The 27723-nt window shown below is 38.9% G+C and overlaps 1 protein-coding gene across 2 annotated transcripts in view; it reads left to right on the top strand.

Moving 5' to 3' along the window:
- The first annotated feature begins 5541 nt into the window (after positions 1 to 5541).
- The window catches only part of COL14A1 (collagen type XIV alpha 1 chain), a 135995-nt gene continuing 113813 nt past the window's right edge, over positions 5542 to 27723 (top strand). The window contains exons 1-3 of one of the 2 annotated variants that reach the window (XM_063451103.1): positions 5542 to 5706; positions 18367 to 18482; positions 26467 to 26583. In XM_063451103.1, coding sequence (XP_063307173.1) covers positions 18395 to 18482; positions 26467 to 26583 — 205 coding nt within the window. In that variant the 5' untranslated portion in view covers positions 5542 to 5706; positions 18367 to 18394. The remainder of the gene's footprint in view (positions 5707 to 18366; positions 18483 to 26466; positions 26584 to 27723) is intronic. The other variant, XM_063451104.1, reaches the window with a different exon arrangement.

Genomic DNA, 27723 nt, shown 5'->3' with positions numbered 1-27723 from the left:
CCTATACTCCCACACATTATACATGATGACCAGGTGGGGTTTGTGACGGGATGACAGGGGGCAGATAATACTCGGAAAGTCCTCAACATCATGCACAGTCTCAAAGTAACACAATCTGGGGGGTGCTACTGTCACTGGACGCGGAAAAAGCCTTTGACCGGCTGGGGTGGAGGATCCTGGAAGCGACCCTTTAACGTTATGGGCTCCCGGGGGGCTTCATCTCAGCGGTCAGGGCCCTCTACTCAGTGCCGACGGCTCGGGTTCTGAACTCAGGATTCATATCTGAAAAACTCAAAATAACCAACGGGACTAGACAGGGATGCCCCCTGTTGCCCTTACTGGGGGCATCCCTGTCTTTGGCTTAGGCGATCAGAACACACCCATCCATGCATGGAACACAGGTGGGCGAGAGGGTTTACACATGCAACCTCTTTGCGGATGACATACTCCTGACCTTGACACAACCACAAATTTCTCTACATAATCTACTACAATGCATACAAGACTATAATAAGGTATCCTACTACAAACTCAACCTCACAAAAACACAGGCGTTGGGACTTAACCTCCTGGGACGAACACTTCAGACCCTGACAGAATCCTTTAACTTTGACTGGAGAGAGGACTACATAACTTTTTTAGGGGTTAAATTGGCTAAGACGACACACCAAATGTTCAAACACAATTATGACAAACTAGCACAAGAAGTGACACAGACACTCCACCAATGGGGCAGCAACTCCCACTCGTGGCACGGGCACATAGCGGCATTTAAAATGTCACTGCTCCCAAAACTGCAATACCTATTCCACTCGTTACAGATCCCCATCCCCAAACAATATATGTTAACCCTACAAAAAACTATCACATGCTTTGTATGGGCAAATAAAAAGCCTAGAATAGCACTCCATACACTCAAGAAACCAATAGCAAAGGGGGGGATGAACTTCCCAGACATAAAATTGTATTACAAAGCAGCACTCCTATCCACGGTAGCGACCGCACACAGGACAACCAGACCACCACAATGGGTGGCTATCGAATCCCAATGGTCATGCAGGGCTGGGCTACACCACCTATTCTGGGTACCAAAAAAACAGAGGCCTGAAACACCCCACATGTTAGAAACAACAAAGCTGTTGATGCCTACATGGGACACACACCGGGCCCACCTTAGCGGCCCACTAGTAACATCACTAGCCACGACAATGTTCAGTATACACTTGAGAAACCAGACATTTGATCATCATATCTGGACGAAAGCAAGATGCACACACATATACCACCTCTACGACAGGATTTCCCTGAGACCATTCCCGGACCTACAAACGCAGTTCGACTTACCAAACAGAGCACTTTTCTCATATCTACAGTTTAAATCCCTCGTACAAACAACCACGGCCAGTCTCAGGGCACCCACACTCTCAAGATTGGACATGTGGTGCCTCAGAGGAATCCACACAAAAAAAAGTATTCTCAATGGTGTACGAGGCATTGATAGAGGGCACGCAAACCTCCACAGACAACTTCATACAAACATGGCATGCCGACTTTGGTTGCACCTTTATGGAGGACCAGTGGTCCAGAGCCTTCACAATCCACAAAGGTAACACCACTTGCATTACACAGTTCGAGCAAATAAGGAAATTACAATATAGATGGTACCTAGTCCCAACAAAGCTTGCACACATATTCCCTGGCACTCCCACCCAATGTTGGCGTTGCAAGTTAGACAGGGGTTTGTTTTTACACATGTGGTGGACGTGCAAATGTATCCAACCTTACTGGACCATGGTGAGCAAAATCCTTACCCACTTATTACCTATGCCTCTGGAATTGACACCCGAGGTGTGCCTCCTATATATATGGCCAGAAGGCTTAACCAAAGTCCACACCAAACTAGTATTCCACACAATAATAGCCGCATGCACCCTCATAGCAAGAAACTGGAAAACACGAGTAGCCCCCACAAAAACCATGCTAATCAACCAAATCCAAACAAATTGGGAATACGAACTCATGGCAAACCAACAGATTGGGATAAGAGGGGCAACAGTAGAGGTGGGACAAATATGGGAAGCGCACTGGAGCATGGTGAAATCTCAGATAGCCAGAGACGGATAGGATCATACTGTATATAGAGACACCACAAAGGGGTTGCCAAAGAGTACAGAGGACTAGGGGAGCAGAGGATAAGGTAATCCCCGCAACACTGTGTGCCCAATTAACGAGCAAGAAAATTACCCAAACCAATAACCCATACTAAGTAGATGACAATACGAAGATACGCAACAGTACCCACTTGTGTATATATGTTATACCCCTCCACCCCCACCCATCTATACTTCTTCCCCTTACCCCCGTCCTATCATAGGGCACAGAGATAACCAAAAAGGGTATATACATGGGAGATATAGAATTTTTACCATTGAGACACCTTATGGAGGAGGACACCCCACCAAAACATCAATATCGAACCCACGGAAAACCCCACAAGGGTGGGAAGCAGATACAGAGAAAAACGATACTAAGCAGCAATGACCCATAGCCCCCACCTCCCCCTCCCTCTCCTCTCTCTTCTCCTCTGTACCCTTATTCCCCCCCCCCCAGACAAGATTACAAATGCACCATGATTGAAAGGAAAACTGCATTGTACATGTTGATGTTAACTGTAACGTTTTGAATGTTTTTCCCCTTCCCTCCTTCCTTTCTGTACCCCAAAATGCAATTGCAAAAGAAAAAGAATGTCAAATTGAAAAGAAAAAGGAAATGTACGTTTTCCTTTAATAATAATATCTCAGACTCTGTGTGACATATTGCAAAGTAAAGACTACTGTATAACAGGCTGCTATTAAACCTCTTGGGACCCCTTACACCCCCCAATGACCTCCCCCCTACATATCTACTTCTAAACACAAAGACCACACTAACAAGCACACTATGTATACACACAAGCATACACTGACAGACAGACACATACAAAGCTGCTACCAGACACGCACACTTAGAGGCTAACGGCCTAACACACACAGATATTCAACACCACACCATACACACATTCCCATACAGAGAGCCACACTACACTGATACACACACTGACAGACACACACACCAATACTAGCAGACACACACACATGCACACACACACACTGCCTGCATCTTCTGGGGTGACTTCCCTTGGGTGCAGATGGAATCTGGTTGAAAATGGTAATGCAATATTATTTGCCTTCCACTCAACTTCTTAACCCGCTGTTAGGTAGTGACATGTTCTCACTTCTTCCCAACACTACCGCACATGAGGAGAAAGGGGGCATTTGGCCCAATCCAGAATACAAAGTCCTGCAGAATGAAGGTGTACAGTTACAATGTTTATATTTTGATATGACATTACAATTATCTGTTTAAGGAATGTGATTTAAAAATTACCAGTACCAGACATTACCAGTCTTGCCCACTTAGACCTTGTGGAAAAGTCTACTTAATCAAAAATAGACTCACAGCCTTGCTATCCTCCTCTGTTATATACCCACCTAGGCTTCTGGGATCGTATCATCCTATTACAGCAAGCATGTCAAACTCAAAGTCTAGCACAGGCTAAATAAACAAGGTTTAAGTTTATGTGGGTATTGGGGGGTATACCCCCAATGGCATCGTCCAAAGCGGATCCACCCGCTACACCTTGAAACCCTGTGAAGGTGGAGCACGTTAAGGTCACGTCGGAATGTGACGTGGTATTGCGTGCCTCCGTGCAACTTCAGGTCATCCACTGTCCAGCCGCAGCCATCGCAACACTGACCAACACACACTCACTGACAGACACACACACACACACTGACAGACGCACACACTCTCTAACAGACACACTTACTGACAGACAGACAGACACACACACTCACTCTCTGACAGACACACACTGACTGACTGACAGACACACACACACTGACAGACACACACTCACTGACAGACACACACACTGACATACACACACTGACAGGCACACACACACACATACACACACACACTCTCTCTGACAAACACAAACACACTCACTCACCGGCAGACACACACACACACACACACACTCTCTCTGACAGACACACACACACTCACTGACAGACACACACACTCACACACATTTACACATTCTTGCACACACTCACATCATTTTATTTATTGATCCCTACCTTTGGGAGCTGGTGTAGGGCCTCTTCTCCTGGGAGGTCTCCCTTCCTGCTCCTCACTGCTTCCTCACACGCGCAGTTTAGTGATGCGGGCTGCAATGATGTCATATTCCGGCACCCAGCATCACTACAGAGGGTGTGTGCGAGGGAGCAGTGAGGAGCAGGAAGACTGAGCTCTCTCGCTGCCGCCAGCGACCTCTCCTCCCCGGCCGGGTAAATTTTAGCAGAGAAGACACCGGCAATGTGGGAAGAGCAAGTGTCTACTCTGCCTTAGTAGGCATGTCAAACTCGCGCCTCGCTGGGCCACAAAGATATGCATTGTGAACCGCATGCGGCCCACGGCCTGCAAGTTTGACATGCTTGTATTACAGGGTCTATGGCCAGGAACATTACTGTGAATGCAATGCCGTGCAGCCAGAGGGTGGGTTACTACCCTACTTACAGCCTCCCACATGAGTATTGATAACACATCTTCTCACGTCCCAGAATCCCGTTTGAGGTGCTTATATGACTGGATTCTCTGCTGCTGAATGGGTCGATAGTATCTTCACATCTGCTTTATTTCAAATATTCTTAAATCAGAGGTGATCCATTTTCTCTTAAAATGTGGATTAAACATTTAGCAAGTCACAATCCAATTTATTCAAGGCACGACCAGGGCACACAATGCAAATGAGGAGGAGAACATTGTTTTGGTAAGGGCCACAGTTATAATGATGACTGAAAGAGAACTAATTTGTAGGAGCTCATTTGAAGGATGAAAGGGTGTGAATTTATATATCTAACCGTATCTTTGCAAACATCAAATAAATACTTGCTAAATAAATAAGGAATAAGCAAACCGTCTATTAAAATCCCTGGATAGTGACAGTTCCCCTTCAAAAATCATCCATCTCAGACGGCAATAAAAAAAAGGTGCCAACAAAACTCTAGATGTTCAATACAATAATTAAAATTCCAAGGAATTAAATCACATCTAAAGCACAGCACACCTACCATAGCTGGTAGACGCAGTCAGACGTTCAGAGCTAATTGTGCTGTGTGATTACTTCGAGCACATATGAACAATAGTTAATAAATACACAAAGTAGACGTACACCCTTTCCTGGAATCTAACCTCTAGGCACAGAATGCTTGGCTATCAATAGGAACAAGTGGCTCGCTGCAGAATTACTGCTCAGGGCTTCACACAGCTCCTTCCACATCACTTAGAGCCGGGGAAGATAATTGGAAGAGAGGTGTGGTTTTGAAGGAGATTTGAATGTCAGTGAGTAGACGTGGGGTTTTCTCTATCCACCTTCTTTTCTATAATTGGCTGCCGTCCTGAATTTATTTTGCCTTTTCTTCTCTCTTTCAGACCCAGTGCTGCTAGTGAAGGGGCAGCCAGGGAGCCTGTCCAGCGTGGAACAGTCCCATACCGGAGTGGACTTAAGGACAGTCACATTCTCTCCTCTGGATACTTTTATATCAACTTATAAAACTTCAACAGGACAGACCGCATTCAACAATACTAATGATTGCACAGGTAGGAGATGTATCAAATGTTTTATTAGTAAAATAAATGAATTGTTAACCCAGCCTCTGTTACACAAAGTGAAATATGTATAAAGCATTCATTTAGTTTTTTTTTTTTTTTTTTTTTTAAACCCAAAAAACATGTATATTATTCTATATCCTTGGGATATGGTACAAAGTGTGGCTGTGATACAGTTTGCGCCTGTATTTGTGTATCAGAAATTTGGATGCAAGCAAATGGGGTGCTTATTTACGAAATCTACTCCTTATGGCGAATCAATAAGTCCTATCAGTGAGAAAAGTGTATTGATGATTTTTGTAGCACTTTAGCATTTAAGTAACTGTACCCAAGATGTAAGTCTGCATTATTTTTTATTTTTTTTTTAAAGTTGTATGCAAACTGTGAGCATTTTTGTCACCGTGAAATGTAAATATACTTACAAAAGTAAGAATTTAACGGTACGTCAAGGTATAGGTTTTGTGAACGCATCATGACAACGCAAGTCTAGTCGCTAACCCACTGGTTCTGCATATAAAACAAATTACAGGGTGATGCATACATTTAAATCATAGATCATTTATTCTACAGAACTCTACTTGTCAGATATTTCTGTGCTAAAATAAACTTGGGGCAGTTGTTTTGCCCAGCAGCGCCTTGTAAAGTTTTACTTAATAAATTAAATAACCCAAAATTTGCAGATATCTGATATTTCTGCTTGGTACTTTTGCATGTGTGGAATATTCTCCTGGTACAGTTCTCTTTCAAGTGCAGAGAAATGATCAAGGGGTCGATTTATTAAACAGCGGGTTGTGATGAAATGAAAATTAATTTGTAGGAAATTTGATCAAAAAAGCTGATCTGGACAATTCAATTTAGTGAATCAAATAATAAAGCCTTTAAACTACTTTTGTTGCCAATCACATTTTTGGTCGACTGCCACGTCAAAGTTTTTTGTAGAATGGCTTAAAAAAACTAACAAAACGTAAACAGCTCGAGTCAGTGTTAGGGGAATACTATTTAGCGAATAAGCCCCTGATGCATTTGATGCAGTTATTCTACACTCCCTACGTTGTATATTTTTGGGATTATTGTCACATCAACAAGGGGACAAAAAGATACATAAAATAATAACAGTTTGATTTACTTACACTGATTCTGTCGATTTATACAATGTTATCTAGAAATGAGTTTGTCAGTGGATGTGCATTGTGTCCTGTATTTATTACATTCCTTGTGTTTAGTTGTTTTATGGCCTTTTGTCTGAAAGCAAAGTTAGCAAAGGTTAGAATTCAGCTCACTGCCCCCCTCTCCGCCTCTCTGCCTAGTTTGTTTTGGGGCAGACCTGTGTGGAGTGTGCTACCTGAATGCAGGGACGGGCTCTCTAGAAGGAATTTCTCACCAAAGGTGTTCCTGCCTCAGGCTACATAATTAGGACAAATTCACTCATCAGATTTTTTGATTGAAAGCTTGTCAGTGTTTGTTTATTTTTCTTTGATTCCTTTGTAAGGTTTACCTAAAGGCCCCTCCATATTGCTGTAGGACTGCACCTCACATCATCCAAAGTCAGCTCTTGTTCTTTTTGTTAAAAATGTGAGACCTTTGTGGTTTTCTTTGTGGTTGAAATCGGGTTCAGTATTTCTGTGCGTTTCCGTCTATTGTTGGACTACAATTCACATTATCCTCAGGCAGCTTGCAAATTTGCAGTTGACTCATTTTAATTGAATTCTCTCACATCTTTTCGTCATCAACCTTTTGTGTGGTTTAGAACTTGAAAAATTCACAAAGGAATTTCACATTATAGGCCAAAATAGCAAATTGAAAACATTATCAAAATTAGCAATCCCCCCCCCCCCCCCCCCAGTTTTCTATTTGCGATTCTAACTTGTAATTCCTTCGACATCTAGAAACATAGAATGTGTAACCTCTACCACTTCAGCTGGAAGGCTATTCCATGCATCCACTACCCTCTCAGTAAAGTAATACTTTCTGATCTTTTTAAACCTTTGTCCCTCTAATTTAAGACTCTGTCCTCTTGTTGTGGTTTTTCTTCTTTTAAATATAGTCTCCTCCTTTACTGTGTTGATTCCCTTTATGTATTTAAATGTTTCTATCATATCCCCCTGTCTCGTCTTTCCTCCAAGCTATACATGTTAAGATCCTTTAACCTTTCCTGGTAAGTTTTATCCTGCAATCCATGAACCAGCTTAGTAGCCCTTCTCTGAACTCTCTCTAAGGTATCAATATCCTTCTGAAGATACGGTCTCCAGTTCCAAATGAGGTCTCACCAGTGTTCTGTACAATGGCATGAGCACTTCCTTCTACTGCTAATACCTCTCCCATACAACCAAGCATTCTGCTAGCATTTCCTGCTGCTCTTTTACGTTGTCTGCCTACCTTCAAGTCATATTAAATAATTACCCCTAAATCCCTTTCCTCAGATGTTGAGGTTAGGACTCTATCGAATATTCTGCACTTATCCACATTAAATGTCAGTTGCCACAACAAGACCTTCTGCAATATCACTAATACAAATATTAAAGAGAATGGGTCCAAGTACAGATCCCTGAGGTACCCAATGGTGACAAGAACATGCTTTAAATATACTCCATTGACTACAACCTGCCACTGCCTAACCCATTTAACAATATTGGAATCCATACTTTTTTTTGCAATTCTCTGCAATTCCTGGTTTAGTTGATACGTCCCAACAAATGTTATGCTGTTTTAGGAAATACAGCTCTGTGACAAGATTCGCAGTTCAGCCGAATAAGCGGATTTTATTAAAATTCCATTCAGTGGCATTTGTCTTCATGGAAATGGATGTATTACAAGAATTCAATGAGTCTGAAAATATGTGTTCACATGTTTCTTTTGTTTAGTGTACTTGAAAAACACTTGAAATATGTATTCAGTTTGAGAATGAATGAGAAGTGGTTACAAGAAACACTGAAAGGCTCCTTTTTACAGCACGGTTCTGTGGGACTGGAGGTCTTTCTAGGGCATTCTTTATAAAAAGATCCAACATATTTTCATTTCAAAAATATTTAACAGTATAACGAATAGTTATGTATGAGGGACTATAGATCATTGGCAACTCTGGCAGAACTGCAGCAGAACCAGGAATGTTTTCTAAACTCGGATTTAAACCTGAATTGTAAAAGCTAGGATTAAAAAGTCAAGCTGTGACTTAACCTGAGTTGAAGAATTTTTCTGCCCTTAAATTTGAAATTCACTTTGAATTCTCCCTTTAGTGAATAACCCTGTGTCGTCTTGCTTCAATATATAAAGCAAACCCTGTTTTATAAATATAGAGTCTTTTTAAGTATGCGTTGTCATTAAGTATCCCATTGTCATGTGCCCTGCAGTGATAAATAGCGAGCTCTTAGAAATGAGGTATAAAGATAGACAATAATATAGAATATCTTTTTTTTGTGTTCTTTTGGTTTGACCACAATGAAATTTGACTTGAATTTCACAACATTCATTATTGAGTTATTTTTTTTAATTAATATAGCCAAGATTACAAGCCTAATAAACAGCATGGTACATTCCTTGCATTGAAACCAAGCGCCCAAATTATTATGTACGGCTGACCCCTCCTTAACCCCTTAAGGAACAAACTTCTGGAATAAAAGGGAATCATGACATGTCACACATGTCATGTGTCCTTAAGGGGTTAAATGTAATTTGTGTGTGTGCACAGCATGCATTTCAGAGGAAACTGTAATATATATGTTGTGAAAGGTCTGGTGGTTCAGTTTAATATGTTGTTCATTTCTAAATGTGCTAGCATAAAATTATAATAATATGATATTTTTTTATATAATTTACATGCAGCAGGTTTAAGAAAAATTGTTTAAGAAACCAGTGTTCCTGATGGCATTTCTAGTAGTACAGTTTCTGTAAAATGAACATGTTGTATATTAGCATTATTTACTTAGCAAACAGTTAGTATAGTTATGCCAAGCATCTGTTCTATATACGGTATGACAGAGTGTTTTTGGAGTTTGTACAGAATCAATGTAATGTGCTCAATGGGTGCTAGAAGAGAACTATAATGTTTGACTCACAAAGGTTGCGCTAGAGAATAGGTACCAAAAAGATAGTTACATATATGCTGTAGAACTACAGATGCCATGATGCTTTGCCAGCCTTTGGATTAAATAATCAGTTTTCAAGCCCAATCCAATGCTTTTTATAGAGAAGCTTTGGAGACAAATGGCACGTGACCAGAAATCGCTATTGAATACAATGCTTCTCTAAGTTAACATGAAGGCCTTCAATATAGAATAGCCTCTAGTGGCTGTTATTTTGTTTTACATTGCGACAATGGACTAGGTCTTACAAGGTCTTTGGACTGTAATTAAGTGGTTTTGATACTTAGAATGTTCTTTTAAGTTACTGTTTATATATGTTATGCAGACTCAAGAGGGTAAAGGAGCGTTATCACATATAACATTTTAATTGGTAAATAATGTTAGCAATACATAGTGTTAGACAAATTAATAGCTGCTCAGTGTTCTGGTGCCGGCCCTAAGCTAGTCGAAGAACATTTTCTAATTGTCCTGAAATTCTAACTCTCAGAACAGAATCCAAAAAGATCCAATGTCAGGCGAGATCTGTATGATTAGCTTGCAGCTAGATCCCAAACATCCCTGACAAGATCCAGACAAGTTCAAACACATTTTTGTTCTAGTCTAGTACGTACACATATAATACTGTGGCAATCTAATGAAGAAGGATAAAAAAAAAAACAATATTACAGTAAAAACTATATGCACTATTATCATATGTGTAGTTTGTTCTATTTTTTTTTTCTTTTTTTAACATTATTTGTTTAGATAATTAATGCATGGAATTCTAATGGGCTTCCTAAAATGGACTATTGGTTGCTCTACAATTATACACACAGAAATGTATTAGATTTGATGAAGACATGTAGCATGTGTGATGCATGAGTATAGTGGGTTGTTTAAAAATCCTGATCAGATTAGTGTATCTTACAAACAGGACACTTGTAATGATTTATCTTGTCTAATGTAGTTTTACCAGCATGAATTAGGAGCCAAGACAGGTAAAGAAGCAAGGTGATCTAATGAGCCATTGTGTGCAAGAACAAGGGAGAGGTGGGATAGGAAAGGAGAGGCTGTATTGTGGGAAACTGAAAGTAAACTAACACTCAATGTGACCTGCAGATGGCACTGGTCTTTTAGAATTATTGCTTTACGAGCTACCCTTTACAGGCTTTACCTGATATGAACTTTAGTTAAAGTAGTGGTTGCACCAACTGACTTTATTAGCGATCTGGCTAATTTATGAAATGGTGACTGTTCTGAAGTGCTTGGACTACCAGTAAGATGGGGCAGCTTAGTTTAAAAACCCATTTTGTAACCCTTCTCATTGAAGAATGAGGACTGTTTGATCTTATTCCTTACCTCTTGTGCCACTTTACCCCACTCCCTCTAGAATGTAAGCTCATTTGAGCAGGGCCCTCAAAACCCTCTGTCCCTGCGCGTCCAACTCATCTTCTTACAAACATTTGACTGTTAGTCCACCCATTGTACAGCTCTGTGGAACGTGTTGGGGCTTTATAAATAAGAATAATGAGCTTTGTCTGCAATGTAACATCTTAGTTTTGTACTTACTGTGTCGTGTTACTATTATCTTTAACGGGAGCCCTCTTAATTTATTGCATAATAAATACAGTAAACAATTTGTGTGGGCTGTGGGTATACCATGTCCCCATTTTCCTTTTATTTAATACTCTCCACCTGCCTACAAATCTTAATATCATCAGCAAAAATACATATCTTACCATCAAGACATTCTGCAATATCACTAAAATATTAAAATATGAATTAAAATAATATCAATAAAATATTAAAGAGAATGGATCCAAGTACAGATCCCTGAGATACCCCACTGGCAACTATACCTTGCTTTGTATTGCCTGTCACTCCGCCACTGCCTTACCCATTCAACAATATTGGAATCCTGTGTTGAAGAATTTTTCCAAACCCTCTAATTTTGGCCTTAACTATTTTCTGTTCAAATCATCATCATATGAATGAATTCCATGCATCTTTTTACCTGATGAAGGTAAAAAAAAAAACTTTTACCTCATCTTAGCTTCGGCCTTGTGGCTTCTTGCCTACATTTGTTATCATTTATTTCTATTTTCAATATGCCCACTTTACAGTCCTGTGGAACATATCATTTAAATTAAATATTAAAATAGATATTTTCTATGGTGTCATGAATACATTGTAAAATTGCTAACCAAAAATGTACTTTCATACATGGTAACTCCTTTTGCTTGTTTTTTTAACACGATATATAGAAAAAGAACAGATTTAAAAGAGTGTTTAAAAAAAGTTTTCTCGAAATACAAAGAAGCCAAATGGTATTCGGGATATTTCACTAAATATCACGTTGTAGTGAATTGCAAAACTGAGGTTAAAATACTAACTGTGTCACGATTGCTGTATTTTAGACTTACCGCATGAGATATATTTATCTAAATTTGCAAATGTTTTAATTTCACTACATTAAGCTTTTAGCTGTTTACAGGTGTCAATGAATCAGGAAGTGCTCTCGTATCATGCTTCCATTAAATGGTAACTTTCTGTATCATGGTGGTCAAACATGTTTTGAGCCACATATGGTTTGGCCAAAACTACAGCCAGCCTTAGCCAAGATCTCAGAGTCTATTTTGGCTTAACAGCAGCTGGAGAGGCACATTTTGAAAACCACTACTCATAAATGTCAGGGCCATTTAAAGTTTGCATTTATTTTCCAGGAAAAACAATATGCAGACTGGAAAAGTAATATTATTTTTTCAATGTGAAGCACATCAATTACATTGTGTATTCATGCAATATTTTTCTTGTTAAGGTATGAGACACTTAGTCTTTTCGTTTCTGCAGACCACATATGGTTTCTGTGGGTGCCTAATATGACATAAAAAAGTTAGTGGACATATAAAAAGCCCACAAAATGTTGTCTGTGGGAATCTAATAACCTCAAAAGCATTGTCCATGACTAGCCAATAAATCAGAAAACCTTGTTACTAGTCAGCAATAGTCTAAACGTTATTTTTAGATATACACCCAATAAACTACACAACTCTGTCCATGGATTGCAGTGGATCTGTGAATAAGATAAACATTTAATTGCTCTTCTCAAACCACCAATCTGAATTCAGTTTTAAGAACTTTAAAGCGGCACTTAGAGTACAATACAACTTGTATATCTATGAATTGGATACACTTTGCCTTCATTAACATGCAATTGTTTGTATTCTTCAATCTTTAGAGTTTTTGAATAAAAAAGGAAAAGATTTGCAGAATAATGCATTATAAACCTGCCTAATTAGCCACACCCCCTCACTCCAAAAAAAAAAAAGACTTCCTTGTCAAAAATGTATGTACACAGCTCAGCTACAGACAGTACTGAATTATCTAAACTACAAAACAATCTGCATTAGGATAGGACACCCAGGGAGGCATAAAGTAAGGATATCACCACCTGTTTGAAGTTTCTCTGACTGTCTGCAGCCAGGTTGTGAATTAAAAGCGTGCAGATATTTGATAAAAAATGTATTTTTGGAATGCGGGACTGTGGCTAAGCAGACGGACTTAAGGTGTAGCATTCTGCAAAACATTTAATTTTTGGTGCAAAAACTATAACGATATGAGCGTGCAAGGTAATACAACTTATTAATCAGGTCAAAATCTACCAATTGCATTCAAGTTTTATTGGAGCCCAGATTGTCTCTTTAACTCATAAAACTCAATACAGCCTGTACATAGAAAACCTTTTTTTTTTTAACAATCTTTATTTTGAGTGTGCTTCCAACAAGACAGACATGCTTGACATAGATATGTCTGCAATAACATTCAGTAACACAAGTCAGTTGGAAGTGTAGAATACATGTCAAAAGGGCAAGTACATTTTATATTATTGTAGTTAGATAACAAATAACAGGCTGTAGTGCAATAAGCTTCGGGTTCATGTGTACTCCTTATTTATTTACGTCTAACGTATTATGGGTTGGGATTCAGGTGATGCTAAGGTTGATGTGGAACATAAGCTACTGGTCTGCTGTAGAATCGCCAGCGATAAGTGGGGTAAGTATGATAGCCTAAACCTAGATGCTGGTCATACCTATCATAGGAAAAGGCTAAATATTCGCGGTCAAAGGTGAAGTAGGCTTAGGTAGAGGGGATTATGTTGGCTTTGTGTAAATAAAACCTATCTATTCTATCTCTCCATTCTCAAATTGCTTGTCAAAAGATGCTGCAATAAATCATTCTGGCTGTTTTACTCTTCTCTCCATGCTGCTGCTCTCACATCACACAGTGCCTGCCCCTCCTCCCTACTTCCCCTCACAGGCATTGCTTTCCCTTAGGCTGAACTCAACAGATGAGACCCCCTGAAGAGGGTTTCCCCGATAACAGACATGCAGATCACAGTTTTCTTATCTCCCTGCTGATCGCCACAGGTTTGGCACAGAGTGAATTGACTGACAAGAGGGGAAAGGGTTGTATTTTATACTCTGATTTTAGAGAAATAGAGACATAGGCTAGCAATTCTGCTAGCACAATGTATGGATGAAACTTGATTCTCTATCATTTAAGATTCAGTTGTATTTGTCATGACAGGTACCATTTAATACTTGTTCATTTGTCCCTCTAACAGTTAATAGGCTATCCCCTAATAGTCCATAGCCATTTAACAGCTCTTTAGCTGAGATATGTCTAACATGACCACAAACTGTTCTTGTAGTATTTCCTTAATAATTTATAAGCTATACCCTAACAGTTACTATTATACCTGTGCTTATCCTAGTTCTCTCACAATTTTACCCTATACCCCTGAGAGTTCTTATTGTGCTCCTTCTGTCCAACCTGATCTTCCCTTATTCCCCTAAGCGTTAGGTACAGAATCACCTGCTGTAACTTTAATGTTTCCACCCTAAACACTTATGGTGAATTCCCCACATTCTGATTTTTTTTCTCATTTATAAAACCTGCCATTCAGTAATGCAAAAAATTTAACATATGCTATTAAGTTACATTTCTTTTAGCTTTCTAGAAAATCTATAACATGTGAAGACGTTTAATCATTACTGACGTGCAAGAATTTGGCCACCGCAAGCAATGTCCCACTTCTGTCTCCAACCCAGTATTGTGCTCTGGTTATTTCATCTGCTCTGTGGTAGATCTTTCATACGGTGAAATATTTTATTTTTGGCAGATACATTGAGCTGGGATTGTGTATTGTATGTCGATAGAGGGCATTTAAAACCATAGCAAACATAGATCTATAAAATGGATGACAACTAACCTGAATAGTTGATTTCAAAGACATCATAAAATATTTAAATATGAACCCCTGTCCCAGAGTTTGCAGAAGAGTTAGATGAGATGGAAAATCTATAGCTATCAAAGATATGACAATTTAAAGGATCACTATAGGGTCCAGGACCGGTGCAAGGATTTTTGCTGCATTAGGCAAAATTAAATTTGCCGCCCCCCCCATATGTCCTGCCCACCATGTGACATCACAATGCCCCGCTCATATGCTCTGCCATATGGGCCAACGTCAGTCTGCACAAAGTGTCTTTTATCTGAAAAGACAGTGTGTTTACATTAAAAAGCCTACAGGCACAGGCCATAGACACCAGAACCACTACATTAAGCTGTAGTGCTTCTGGTGACTATAGTATCCATTTAATGTGAGGTAAATTAGAGATTAGTGCCACTAATAATATATTGGATTGCCTACTTACCACCAGATGAGGACAATAGGCTGATGATGGGCTCAGTCTGGCTCCACAGGTCTGGTGTAGAACAGGAAGCAGCGCCATTTTTTGGGGTCCCTTACACAGCTCAAGGTCTGGGCCCCAGGGCTTGACCGTGAGTATGCCTACAATGCCCACACATAAATCCACCTACATGGCCCACCCATGAGTTCTCTCACAGGTAGTGGAGTGTATGTGTGTAGGGGATGTTTTATGTGTTATTGTAGAGCATGTAATGTGTGTGTTCTTATAGAATGTAGTGTATAGGGATACTAATTTATGTAAGGGATGTAGTGTTTGTATAGTGGATGCAGTGTGTGTTTGCGTGTAAGGAATGCATTGTATGTTTCTGTGTGTGTGTGTAAGGGATGCAAGGTGTGTTTCTGTGTATGTAATTGAATGCAGTGTGTGTCTGTAAGGGGTGCATTGAGTGTGTAAGAGATGCATTTTATTTCTGTGTGTAAGAGAATGAGTGTTTGTGTGAGCGTAAGGGATGCATTCTGTGTTTCGGGTGTGTCCATGTGTAAGGATGCATTGTATGTTTGTGTGTGTGTGTGTGTGTGTGGGGATGAATTGTGTATGTGTGTAGTGTAAAAGAGAGTGTTTGTGGGGTAGGATAGGGACTGAGAGGGGAGCAGCTCTTTATTTAAAAAAAAAAAAAATCATAGTGCTCTCCCCTCCGGTCAATTAGTGATTTCCCCTTCCCTCCTGTCCCTCAGTGTTCTCCCTTGGCCCCCTGTCCCTCTGCAGCATCCCCCTTGGTGGTCTTCTCACTCCCCCCTCCCCCTCTTAGTGGTCCTCCCTCCCTCAGTGGTCCTCCCTCCCCCCCTTTGGTGGTCCTTCCCCTCTTCCCCCCTTAGTGGTCCTCCCTCTGGCAAACCCCTAGTGGATCTTTCCCCCTCCTCCCTCAGTGGTCCTTACTCCCCCCCTCTTCCCCAGTGGTCCTCACTACCACCTCCTCCCCCAGTGGTCCTTAGTGTGTCCCCCTCCTCGCCCAGTGATCCTTAGTGTCCCCTCCCCCTCCTCCCCCAGTGGTCCTTAGTCCCCTCCCCTCTTAGTGGTCCTTAGTCCCAACTCTCTTCCCCCAGTGGTCCTTAGTCCCCCCCCTCATCCCCCAGTGATCCTTAGTGTCCCCTCCCCCTCCTCCCCCAGTGGTCCTTAGTCCCCTCCACCCCCTTGTGGTCCTTAGTTCCCCACCTCCTCCCCCAGTGGTCCTTAGTCCCCCCTTTTCCCCCCAGTGGTCCTTAGTCCCCCCTCCTCCCCCAGTGGTCCTTAGTCCCCCCTCCTCTCCAGTGGTCCTTAGTTCCCCCACTCATCCCCCAGTGGTCCTTTGTCCCCCTCCTCCTCCCCCAGTGGTCCTTAGTGTCCCCCCTCCTCCCCAGTGGTCCTTAGTCCCCCCTCCTCCTCCCCCAGTGGTCCTTACTCCCCCCTGCTCCTCCCCCAGTGGTCCTTAGTGTCCCCCCTCCCTCCTCCCCCAGTGGTCCTTACCCTCCTCTTCCTCTTCCCTCCTGCCAATGTAGCATGGCCGGGCGGCGCGGAACGCGGGACAGGAACCTTTGTTTCCTGTACCCGGCCGCCAGTCGGACTGAAAGGAAGTGAGCACTTCCTGTCAGTCCGCCGGCGGCCAGGTACAGGAAACCGAGGTACCTGTCCCGCGTTCTGCGCCGCCCGGCCACGCTACATTGAGAGACTGGCAGGAGGGAGCGCTCTGCGCTTCCCTCCTGACGGTCACTCAAAACCGTCCACCCCCACACAGCAGTGCTGCGCCGCCTGGGGCTTGCTAAAGCGCTCAGGCGGCGCAGCATGAGGAGACGCACCGGTGATTCCGGGTGCAGGGATCCGGCGCCCCCTGCTAAGTTGCGCCCTAGGCAGCTGCCTAGGTCACCTTACAGGTGGCGCCGGCCCTGATAGGGTCAGGAAAACAAACATGTATTCCTGACCCTACAGTGAAAACCCACCTTTTAGGTGGCTGCCCGCCCCCCCCCCCCCCCCCCCCTTAGCCCCCTCAGAATGGGTTAAAACTCAACTTATTTGAGCTCTCTATGGGTCTGACGGTCCATGGGGAAAGCATTAGATTGGCTAAAATCGGCACGGGGTGGGGGCCAACTGTCATTTTGGCCAATGAGCACCTCCTCATAGAGATGCATTGAATCAATGTATCTCTATGAGGAAAATTAAGCGTCAGAGGAGTGGCCACAGAGGAGTGGCCATGCAGAGGAGTGGCCACTTGGAGGTGTCCCTAGGGGCAATGTAAACACTGCATTTTCTCTGAAAAGGCAGTGCTTACATGAAAATGCCTGAAGGGAGCTATTATACTCACCAGAACAACTACACTAAGCTGTAGTTGTTCTGGTGACCATAGTGTCCCTATAAAGATATGTTTTTTTTACCAATTTGATGAAAGAACATATTGCAAAGCATATTGCCTTTAAAACCTTGAAGACTAATGAGGTTCTATGCTGTTATGATTTATTTATTTTATTTATTATTGACATTTATAAAGCGCCAACATATTCTGCAATGAGAGTTTATTACAAGACTTTTGCTCTATAAGCAGGACATTCAATGCCTGTACATGATCGCAAATGACTGATTTGGAATATTATTGCCCTGTGTCAGTAGGTAAGGTAAACAATATGTATCTATACTTAGCAATGTGATCCCTGACCCGAGCATCGTGACCCTCGCAGTCTTTAGGAAAGTATTGACCATTGAGCTCGAGGCTATTCAGTTGATAAAGGAGCAATAAAGGATTTATGATTCTGCTATGTTCCAAAAATGTGATACAGTAAACAGATGATTATCTGGATTTTGTTTCGTTTGTAGCCCACAAATTTAACATTCAAATGTCTTTGTTCTTGCAGATCTGGTGACTGAATTGAAATAAACAGAATGAGGACTGGACGCAGCTTATGGGCTGGGGTCTTTCTGTCATTTTCAGCGGCAACACTTTTTCTCTCTAGCCACGTGGAAGGCCAAGGTAATCCCCCTCAAATTCCTGTCTTGATCCTGTTACATATCTGATGTCAGTGACAAGCACCCTCTAGCACTCCAGCTGCTGAGCGACAGAACTCCAATTATGTCTTTTTCACCCAAAGTGTCCGTAGTCCTCAGGAACTGGAGTCCCAGAGGTTGCCTGTCCCGATCTTGTGCGCAGATGGAAAATATATTCAAACTATTCATGCTGATTGCATTGACTTAATTTGCAAAATGTGTTCATCATGGTGACGTCAAGCATTACTTGTGAACTAACATTTTTTCATTATCATTCTTAAATTGCAATTGAATTAATCAACGGGGGACATTTATCACCCTAGCCAATGTGGTCTATGTTTGTCATGGTGATCAGCCAACTGAATAGACATTAGGCCTTTGGACCACACAGCCGGCTGACTGTGAATCGTAGTCCACAGCCACTGGAGTGCCAGCATCAGCCATCACTGGAATTTGGCAATACTAGTTGATAATATGGTTTGCAAACTGGAATACTGTGTCTGGTCTCAGCAACCTGACAATTAAAACAAAAGAATTTAGCAAACTGATGGCTAATCCTTGCATCCAAAATATTTGAGAACAAGCTTTTCTATGATGCTCAACCTGTGCCATGGCTGGCTAAGAACCAAATTAAATGTACACCAGACACATCTGGGGTGCCAAGGTTCTAGAGGTTAATTGACCACAACTTATCATTACCCAGCACCCTATATTGTTGTCATGTGTACTTTTTGAAATGTGTTTCTCTTGCCCTGAATTACTCATCGATGCACTAAATTTTGTGCAAAATTAAACTTTTTTTCCAGGTTCTTTTTAAGGGTGAAATCTTCATCATTAAGTAATTATGAGCCTCATCATGAAAGTAACATAACAATGCATAGCTTAATGTTTTGAAAGATATTCTCAAGTGATATTAAACCATTGCTTGGAATATGGTAGCACCATAGTGGGTGAGTTCTAGATTTGGAGCAATCGCCATGACAACAAAAAAATTAATCAGGTTTGCTGATGATTTCTAAACTTGGGATTTTATTTTGATCATTTTATATTCTATAGCTTCTATAAATCATGCCTGATGCATTGTAACTGTACACATCTTGTATTATAAAAATACAAAACATATCCCATTGCATGTTAAAGCTCTGACAAACAATTAGTTAATATTTCTTTTAGCAAACGGCGTCTTTTCTGTTTTACAGTTTCATTTTAAAATATCTTCCTTTTCAGAATTTTGGATATCCTGCAATGTTTTATTAAAGTATTTATAGTAAAAGTTGAAATTTTAAAAAAGATGTAGATTGTAGATTTCGGTATGTTCCAAGAAATGCATACCTCGGTTGTCAGAGATGTAACAACAAAGGTTTTTTTTTCTCAATAACAAAATATTTTGTAATCCAGAAATGTATATATATTTTTTTTTCATTAGTTAGCCTTACAAAAGTATATATTTATTATATTTGATGAGCTAATATTGCCTAATTTTTAAACTGCTTTGAAATAAAAGCTCAAGGTTTGCATGTAATATTTGTATCTTCTAAATTCTGTTCCACATGAATTATAATAATGAATCACCTGAATCACTTTTCTAAATATGTCTATTATAATTTTATTTTATCAAACACTAACATATACTGTAGTTCTCGGCAATGAATAAATATAATATACCAGTAAGAGATAATAACACGCAACAAGAGATGGCAATGGCTCAGCTATTATGAGCTACATTCTGTCCAAAAATGCTGTGTATATGTGTTGCCTTGAATAGGGCAAGCTGCAGGTCAGTTGTCAACATTCAGGGTTATTCTCTAAACTCGAAACTCACCACAGAATTGTAAATTTTTTAGACCAACTAAAATTATAAATGTATATAATAAATACATTGAGAAAAAAAAAAACCAGCCAACTGTGTTTCCAGTTTATCTGTTTTAATTTAAACATTTTATTGGTAAAGAAGAAATGGCTTTAATATAACAAGCATAACTAAATATCTACATAGCTTGATACATACATTAAATAAGTAACAGTGAATCTATTAGAGTTTAACAAACATTCTATAGTGAAAGTATAATTAAATCAGTTATAATTTTCAAAAAAAATAAAAAATAAAACATGTTGTTCTTAATGGACAGCTCAGCTGTTTTAGCCATAAATGTGCATATCCTGAAGATTGCCCAACACGTCACCGTTTAGTGAATAATCCCACCACAGTTTAATGAAGAGGGAATTGTAATCGAAATTCTCCATGCAAGCAGAGGGTGCTGAAGGGTTAATCAGAAATACGGAGATCATGTACATTTCAATCAGGTCTATGTAGAGTTGCGCATGGATAACTGAAAGAAAAAAATCTGACTTTGTAATATTAGCATTAACGCATAGCCCTTGACTTCTCAAATATTTACAGTGCACCAAAATGTAGTCTGAATGGGATTTTTACTATTTCAATTGTGAGCCATATTTATTTTGCAGAAATCAGACTGAGAGATCCAGTTACACACAGCAGAAAGCTTATCAGTGCATCGAGTCAGTGAAATTGGACAGGTCTCCACATGTTGCAGACTCTGATTTAAAATAAGTTAGTCAAATGTAAAACTCAGTTTATTGCTTTGTTAAAACCTGATGGCTTGTTACAAACGAGGTAAAATTAAAATGGTTGGGTGAGGCGTGCATGTTCATTTGCCAAAACTAAGCTGCTTCCAGCATAAGGTCTTTAAATAGTTTGTGCAGGTTTGCTGACATCTAATCGTTAGTTTTGGTGGGCAGTGAGAAATAAAGCACTAGTTTTACTTAATGAGTTTTGGCTCATACACAGCAATTATAAATTAAAGTCCATCCATTCACCATCTATCCACCATCCTTCCATTCATTTACCATCCATCTATCCACTATCCACCATCCATCCATCCACCATCTATCTACCATCCATCTATCCACCGTCTATCCATCTATCCACCATCCTTCCATTCATTTACCATCCATCTATCCACCATCCATTCATCCAACAATCCATCCATCCACCATATATCTACCATTCTTCCATTCATTTACCATCCATCTATCCATCTATCCATCCATCCATCTACCATCTATCCATCCATCCAACCATCCATCCACTATCCACCATCCAACCATCTATCCACCATCCATCCATCCACCATCTATCTACCATCCTTCCATTAATTTACCATCCATCCATCCCTCCAACAATCCATCCATCCACCATCTATCTACCATTCTTCCATTCATTTACCATCCATCTATCCATCCATCCATCTACCATCTATACATCCATCCAACCATCCATCCACTATCCACCATCCATCCACCATCCATCCACCATCCATCCATCCACCATCTATCTACCATTCTTCCATTAATTTAGCATCCATCTATCCATCTATCCATCCATCTACCATCTATCCATCGATCCAACCATCCATCCATCCACTATCCACCATCCAACCATCCATTCACCATCCAACAACTCATCCATCCATCTAACATCTATCCATCCATCCATCCACCATCTATCTACCATCCTTCTATCTATATGTCTGTCTATCTATCTAACTGTCTGACTATCTTTCTATCTATCTATCTATCTATCTCATTGCCACTCCAGAGAGAATGGGTTATAACTATTTCCTATTTTCTCTGCAGCCACATGGATAATGGGGAAATGACACTTGCCCATTCATTGTTTAACATGTCAATAAACAACTTTACGGTACTAAGCCAGTCTAACTTATTAGCTAAACTAAAAGTAACATAAAATATAAAGACATTACAGCAGATGAGGTTGGCACTATATAGATATAAGTAGTAAATTAAAAATGATCATTTGGAAATGCACACATGAAATGAAAAGACCAATTAAATAAAAAAAATATATCACTTATAGGCAAACAAGATAAAGAATAGAAAAGTGGCCTCCAAAATGATCCTCAATCGCCCAAATGAGGGAAAATGTATACATTTCCAATACTGTTATACTAAAGATAGTGTTTGGTGCAATAAGAATGTAAATGTTACAGATAATGTGTAAATGAAGGCTCTGACATACCTTAATAAATCGATGGTGACTAATATTGGTTGATGTATACCATCTATACAAAAAAAGAAAAGAAAAATGTTGTTTTCACAGAAAAGTAAAATATGCCACCAAACCCGATAAAATGCTTTGCAAACATTCTAATTGGCATACTGCCAAAATAGAGTAGATGTGGTCTATTTAATTTTGAAAAGCTTGTGATCTTGCCACACACCAGGTTACAGTGTACTTAAAGGATACATGTCTAAAGGGAAAACATCTGTCTGTAGTAAAGAGTTGGTTTTATAAATTTAGAGCAGAACCCTTATGACCTTATGATGCTGATTGAGCTTGCTGTTGGCTGAGAATCATGTGCGTTCGAATAGAATTCATTGAATGCTAAATATTGCCCTAGAATAGAGAAATGATGTAACTGGAATCTTTCATAAACTAAATCAACAGGTTTAGCACAGTTATTTTGTAGATCCATGTTTACATGAGACTTTAAAGTAGAAGTAGGAAAAATTCTAATTATGCTTGAAAATAATCCATGTTATATATATTCTTTTAAAGATAAAAAGCACATATTTTTAAATCCCTATTTGGTATTTTATCAAAATGGGCAAGGTGAAGAAAAAAAAAAGAAACATAGATAATGTAAGGGTATGCATTTGGGAAGTAACTTATATTTGAGACAGTTTGGGTTCCACTGGGATATGTGATCTCCAAACTTGTAATAGTAAATCCAGCAATACTAACATTAATATTGACAATGAATATGGCAATAATAATCACTAGCTAGGTTCCAGTGAAAGATAATGTGACCACTAGTGTTGTTTAATACTTGTTACGTGTTCTATACTTCTCTGATTAGTGTTTGATTCATAGGAAGTGTCCAGAGCAAGCATCGTTAACTCTTGTACTGAGTTCACAGAATAAAAACAAACTGGAAGAATAAAATTAAAAAATGATAAATGTCAAGGGATTTATTTATAGAAGCGTGTCTGGAAACACATACATAACAGAAATTCAAGAAACTTTTAAATAAAGAGTCAGCAAGTCAGAACAGATACATTTGTCTCAAAAACAAATAGTGTATAGTCTAGAATAAAACTACTGATCTGAAATAATCTCTTAGAATTGCAGGGGAATTAAAACATGGATTAGAACTTGTTGATTTACTGTGGACAGAGGAACCTTCCATATAATTACATCAATTGTCAATATATTAGTTCTTATAGATAATAAGAACATAATGCTAGGTGTGGACTACTTGCTCACTTGGCCTAGAGGTGCATGACTCACTGATGAAACCTAAAGAAGGTTGAGATGATTTATCTGTGGTCCTATATCTACAAAACATTGTGTCTATGGATTGCCCCTTTGGGGGGGGGGAGGGACCAGCTTGATATTATGTAGGTTCTCTATGTAAGAGATATTAACCCTCGTAAGACACCTGATTGGGGACCAACCTAAGTGCAAGTTAGTATGTCCCTATTTGTCTTCTCATAAATTATGTTACACATTATGTCCTGTCTGAAGGAGGGGACACTTTGCATTTTCAGGAGAATAGAGAACTTTATGTTGAGATATGTTTAGACCTTTACCAATAAATTCGAGGGAAGTGGATACAGATACAGGTAATTGTAACATATCTTAATTTATTTTTTTATTGTATGTTCTACTTCAAGAAAAGAAAATGCCAATAATTTGCCTGTATACTCTTTACATCCATCCAGTAGTTTATGTGTTTTATATGTATAAAATTGATAACATGGGTTTAAGACTGAACTATGGAAATAATTTTCAGCACAAAGAAGACTTTTAACCTCGATCATTCCCTTTAACATTGACTTGTAGACAATGAATTATTTTCGTTTTAATTTTGATGTCAATAAAATTATTTTCTCATGTTTTCGTGGCTTTAATGCTTTTGCGATTTTCTACATTAAATATTTTCCAAAAGGTATCCCGAAGGCCATCTGGACATTCAAGCTGGAACATGTAGAAAAATACCATTCACTTAACTTCAAAGTGTATTAATGAAAATGTATAGAATGTTTAAAGAATGACAGTGTGGACTGATCAGTTTATTTCAGCAATGCACATTAACGTTACCGTCTAAAATGGCTCAACGGATTTGTGTTGTGTACATACTCTTTCACTAGCAAACTCTTACAATTTTTATTTTATTTCTTTCATTTTAGAAACCTGATTTTATTTATTTTTTATATATGTCTACCTTAACATTTGTTTTTGTTTTATTACTTTTTTTTCTTTTGTCACAAGAAACTAGCTTTTATTTCACAGACATTAAGTGCTCAAAGACATAAGGACAGTAAACACAGGTTGGTGATGCAACAGAGTCATACATACTTATATTTGTTTACTTTGTCTTTAGATTTATGTCTTAGTTGTGTGTGGTTTAGTTTCGTGCCAAAATGTTTTTCACATGACTAAGTAAATAAATAATTAAATGAATAACTAAATAAATAAATTAAATAAAGACAACTTAAAAACATATTTTACAGCGATATAAAATTAATGACACTTTTATTGATAGAATGTAAGAAATTCAACTTTGACAAAAAAAATGTAAAAATTGAAAAAAATGCAAACAGCTTACAAGATTTCAAGATTTATGACTTTTCTATTTTGATGCGCTAGGAAAGAAGCAATAATTTTATGTACGATTTAAAAGTTAAAAGTAATGTAGTACATATACTAGTTATGTTAAACATTTGGCACGTCTTTTCCAGTTTGTAAAGATATCTCTATTAATGAATCTGTTACATAAATGTCTCTTTTCTTTGACTAGACAGGTTGATGTTTATCATGTGTGATGGGTTATTTGTTTATCTGTTGGTGACGGTCTTATGTTTTTTAATATAATCATGATGTGAGGTTACCTATTTTTTTGTTTTTTTGTTTTGTATGAAATTAATCCTGAAAATAATATTTTTAGAAAGTGTAGCTTATAAACATGTACATGTTTTTTGCTGGAGAAAAAAAAAAAACAATAAAAATAACAAGCTTAGGGCGTAGTTTTAAAACCCAGTGTTTTATAGACATTGCTTGTCAATTTAATCATATTTTTTTTTTTTTATAATTTCACATAAATGTTCTTACGTGTATTTCCACTGAACTCCTGACACTCAGGTGTGTGCTGTCTTGCAAACAGAGAATGGAAACTATGCAGGTTCATTAGCAAGCTGCAAAAATACTCCGCCACAGGCTTATTGAGATCTGATTGATTATTTGTGCTATAGATGGCTATCTCCTGATACATAAAATACACACAATTAACTACGGCTACTCATCAACTGCCGACACGTTATCTAAAGAATAGCTAAAAAAATAAATAAAAAAAAATACAAAACATGTATTTAATTCCTGTTATGACTTGTTTATAATAAATCTCCACACTTACTCACGTAAATATGTCATAGATTACACAATTAATTCATAATCAAATTAATTCAATCAAACTAAATATTTTGCAATAATTCAAAAATAACATAATTTTAATTAAAAAAATTATTTTGTACTAAAATCCCATTTATTTTTAGTTTAACATTGTGTAATTTACATTTCTCCCATTGTTTATATACACCTATATTGAGTAGGAGGGGTACTTTTAGGCTAAAACCCTTCCAAAATCCCTGTAGCATGTGTTGTCTATGTTGCCTGCTAATGGTCTAATATCTAACATGATCTGTCTTGTCTTATTGTAACTTTAAGAGGCTTGTAAATGGTGTGACATGCGGGAATTTTACTAAGTCTGGTTTTGAATAAACACGGTGGGTGGTTTTAAAAATAACCAATTCGAAATTGTGGGCTGTCATGGTTTTGACATGCTCCTAGTGTTATGTCAACTTACTTCTTATCTCGTCCTATAGTCCATTATTTCTGTGAACCAACTGATATTTTTTGTCTTTTGTAGTGACACCACCAACAAGACTAAGATATCATGCAGTAACTCAAAACAGCATACAGATCTCATGGAAAGCCTCAAAAGATACAATTAAAGGATATAGACTTCGTGTCACACCAAAATCAGGCAAGTGAAGAGCTGGACATTTAAAATGTCATTGTGTTGCTAATTCTAGAACAAGAGGGTTCTGTAGACCTCACTTGATTTTAAGTAGCAAGCTATTGAAACATGATGTATTTTTTTGATCCCTCTTTAAGCTCACATGTTTCAGAGAACATCTAGGTCCATATACGAATGGTTTTCAAAAAGGGAATATTTCACATTCAAAGTGTGAACATTTGCCGTCTATAGTATTATGGAATTTTCATGGTCGTGTCATAATTTCACCAACAAGTGAGATTTTAGGTTTTGGTGAAAAATGGTAATTTTTGCATTTTTTTGCATTTTAGTAGGACATTTTTCCCATTATTAGCCTTGGTCACTCATCACTTAAACTTCCCTTGAACAGGATGATCTTAAAGAAGCACTATAATGTTAGTAATACAAAAGTGTATTCATAACGCTATTGTGTCCTGTTGGACCCCTCTTTCTTGTGCCCCTCCGGCACTACAAGTGTTAAAAACCCCTTTTAATACTTACCCAATTCCAGCATCTATCTTACTCTGCATTGGGTCTACGCTCCACCTCTTCCTGCCACTAGAGGCAATCTTAGTTCTGCTCTGTAATCATTTCAGTTTCTCTGTAACTGCAATGATTTACATTGCAAGACTAAGGGGGGGCAGGGATAGTGCACCCAGACCATTTCAATGATATGAAATGGTCTAGGTGCCTATAGTATCCCTTTAACTTTGAATGGGCAATTTAGGGTAGTTTTTTTTTAGTTAAGTCATGGGTACTGTAACTGTCTAGGAATGTTAAATTCAGAGTTGCGTTACCTTTAGATCATCCATACCCCTTTCACAGATGTCATTGATTCAAATAACCACCTGCTTGCCAAATGAAAACGTGCTCAAAGAACCCACTCAGAATGTTATTTCTAGACTAGATTGGGTTCATGGGGTTACCTGTTCATTCTGAGCAATGCCTTCTAAACAGATTGGAAAAAGGAACTAAGATGGGTGGAGGATGGGACAATAGTAAAGTTAGAAGAGGGGAAAAGTAGGAGAAGCTGAGGTGAAGGAAATATGAAGAAAGGAAATCTTACATCGGACTCAATTTAATATTTTAGATAAGATTTTCAAATGGTCACAATCTTTCCGAAAAACT

Source organism: Pelobates fuscus, chromosome 4, assembly GCF_036172605.1.
Source record: "Pelobates fuscus isolate aPelFus1 chromosome 4, aPelFus1.pri, whole genome shotgun sequence".
Taxonomy (NCBI): domain Eukaryota; kingdom Metazoa; phylum Chordata; class Amphibia; order Anura; family Pelobatidae; genus Pelobates; species Pelobates fuscus.
This window is presented reverse-complemented; position numbering and strand designations above follow the sequence as displayed.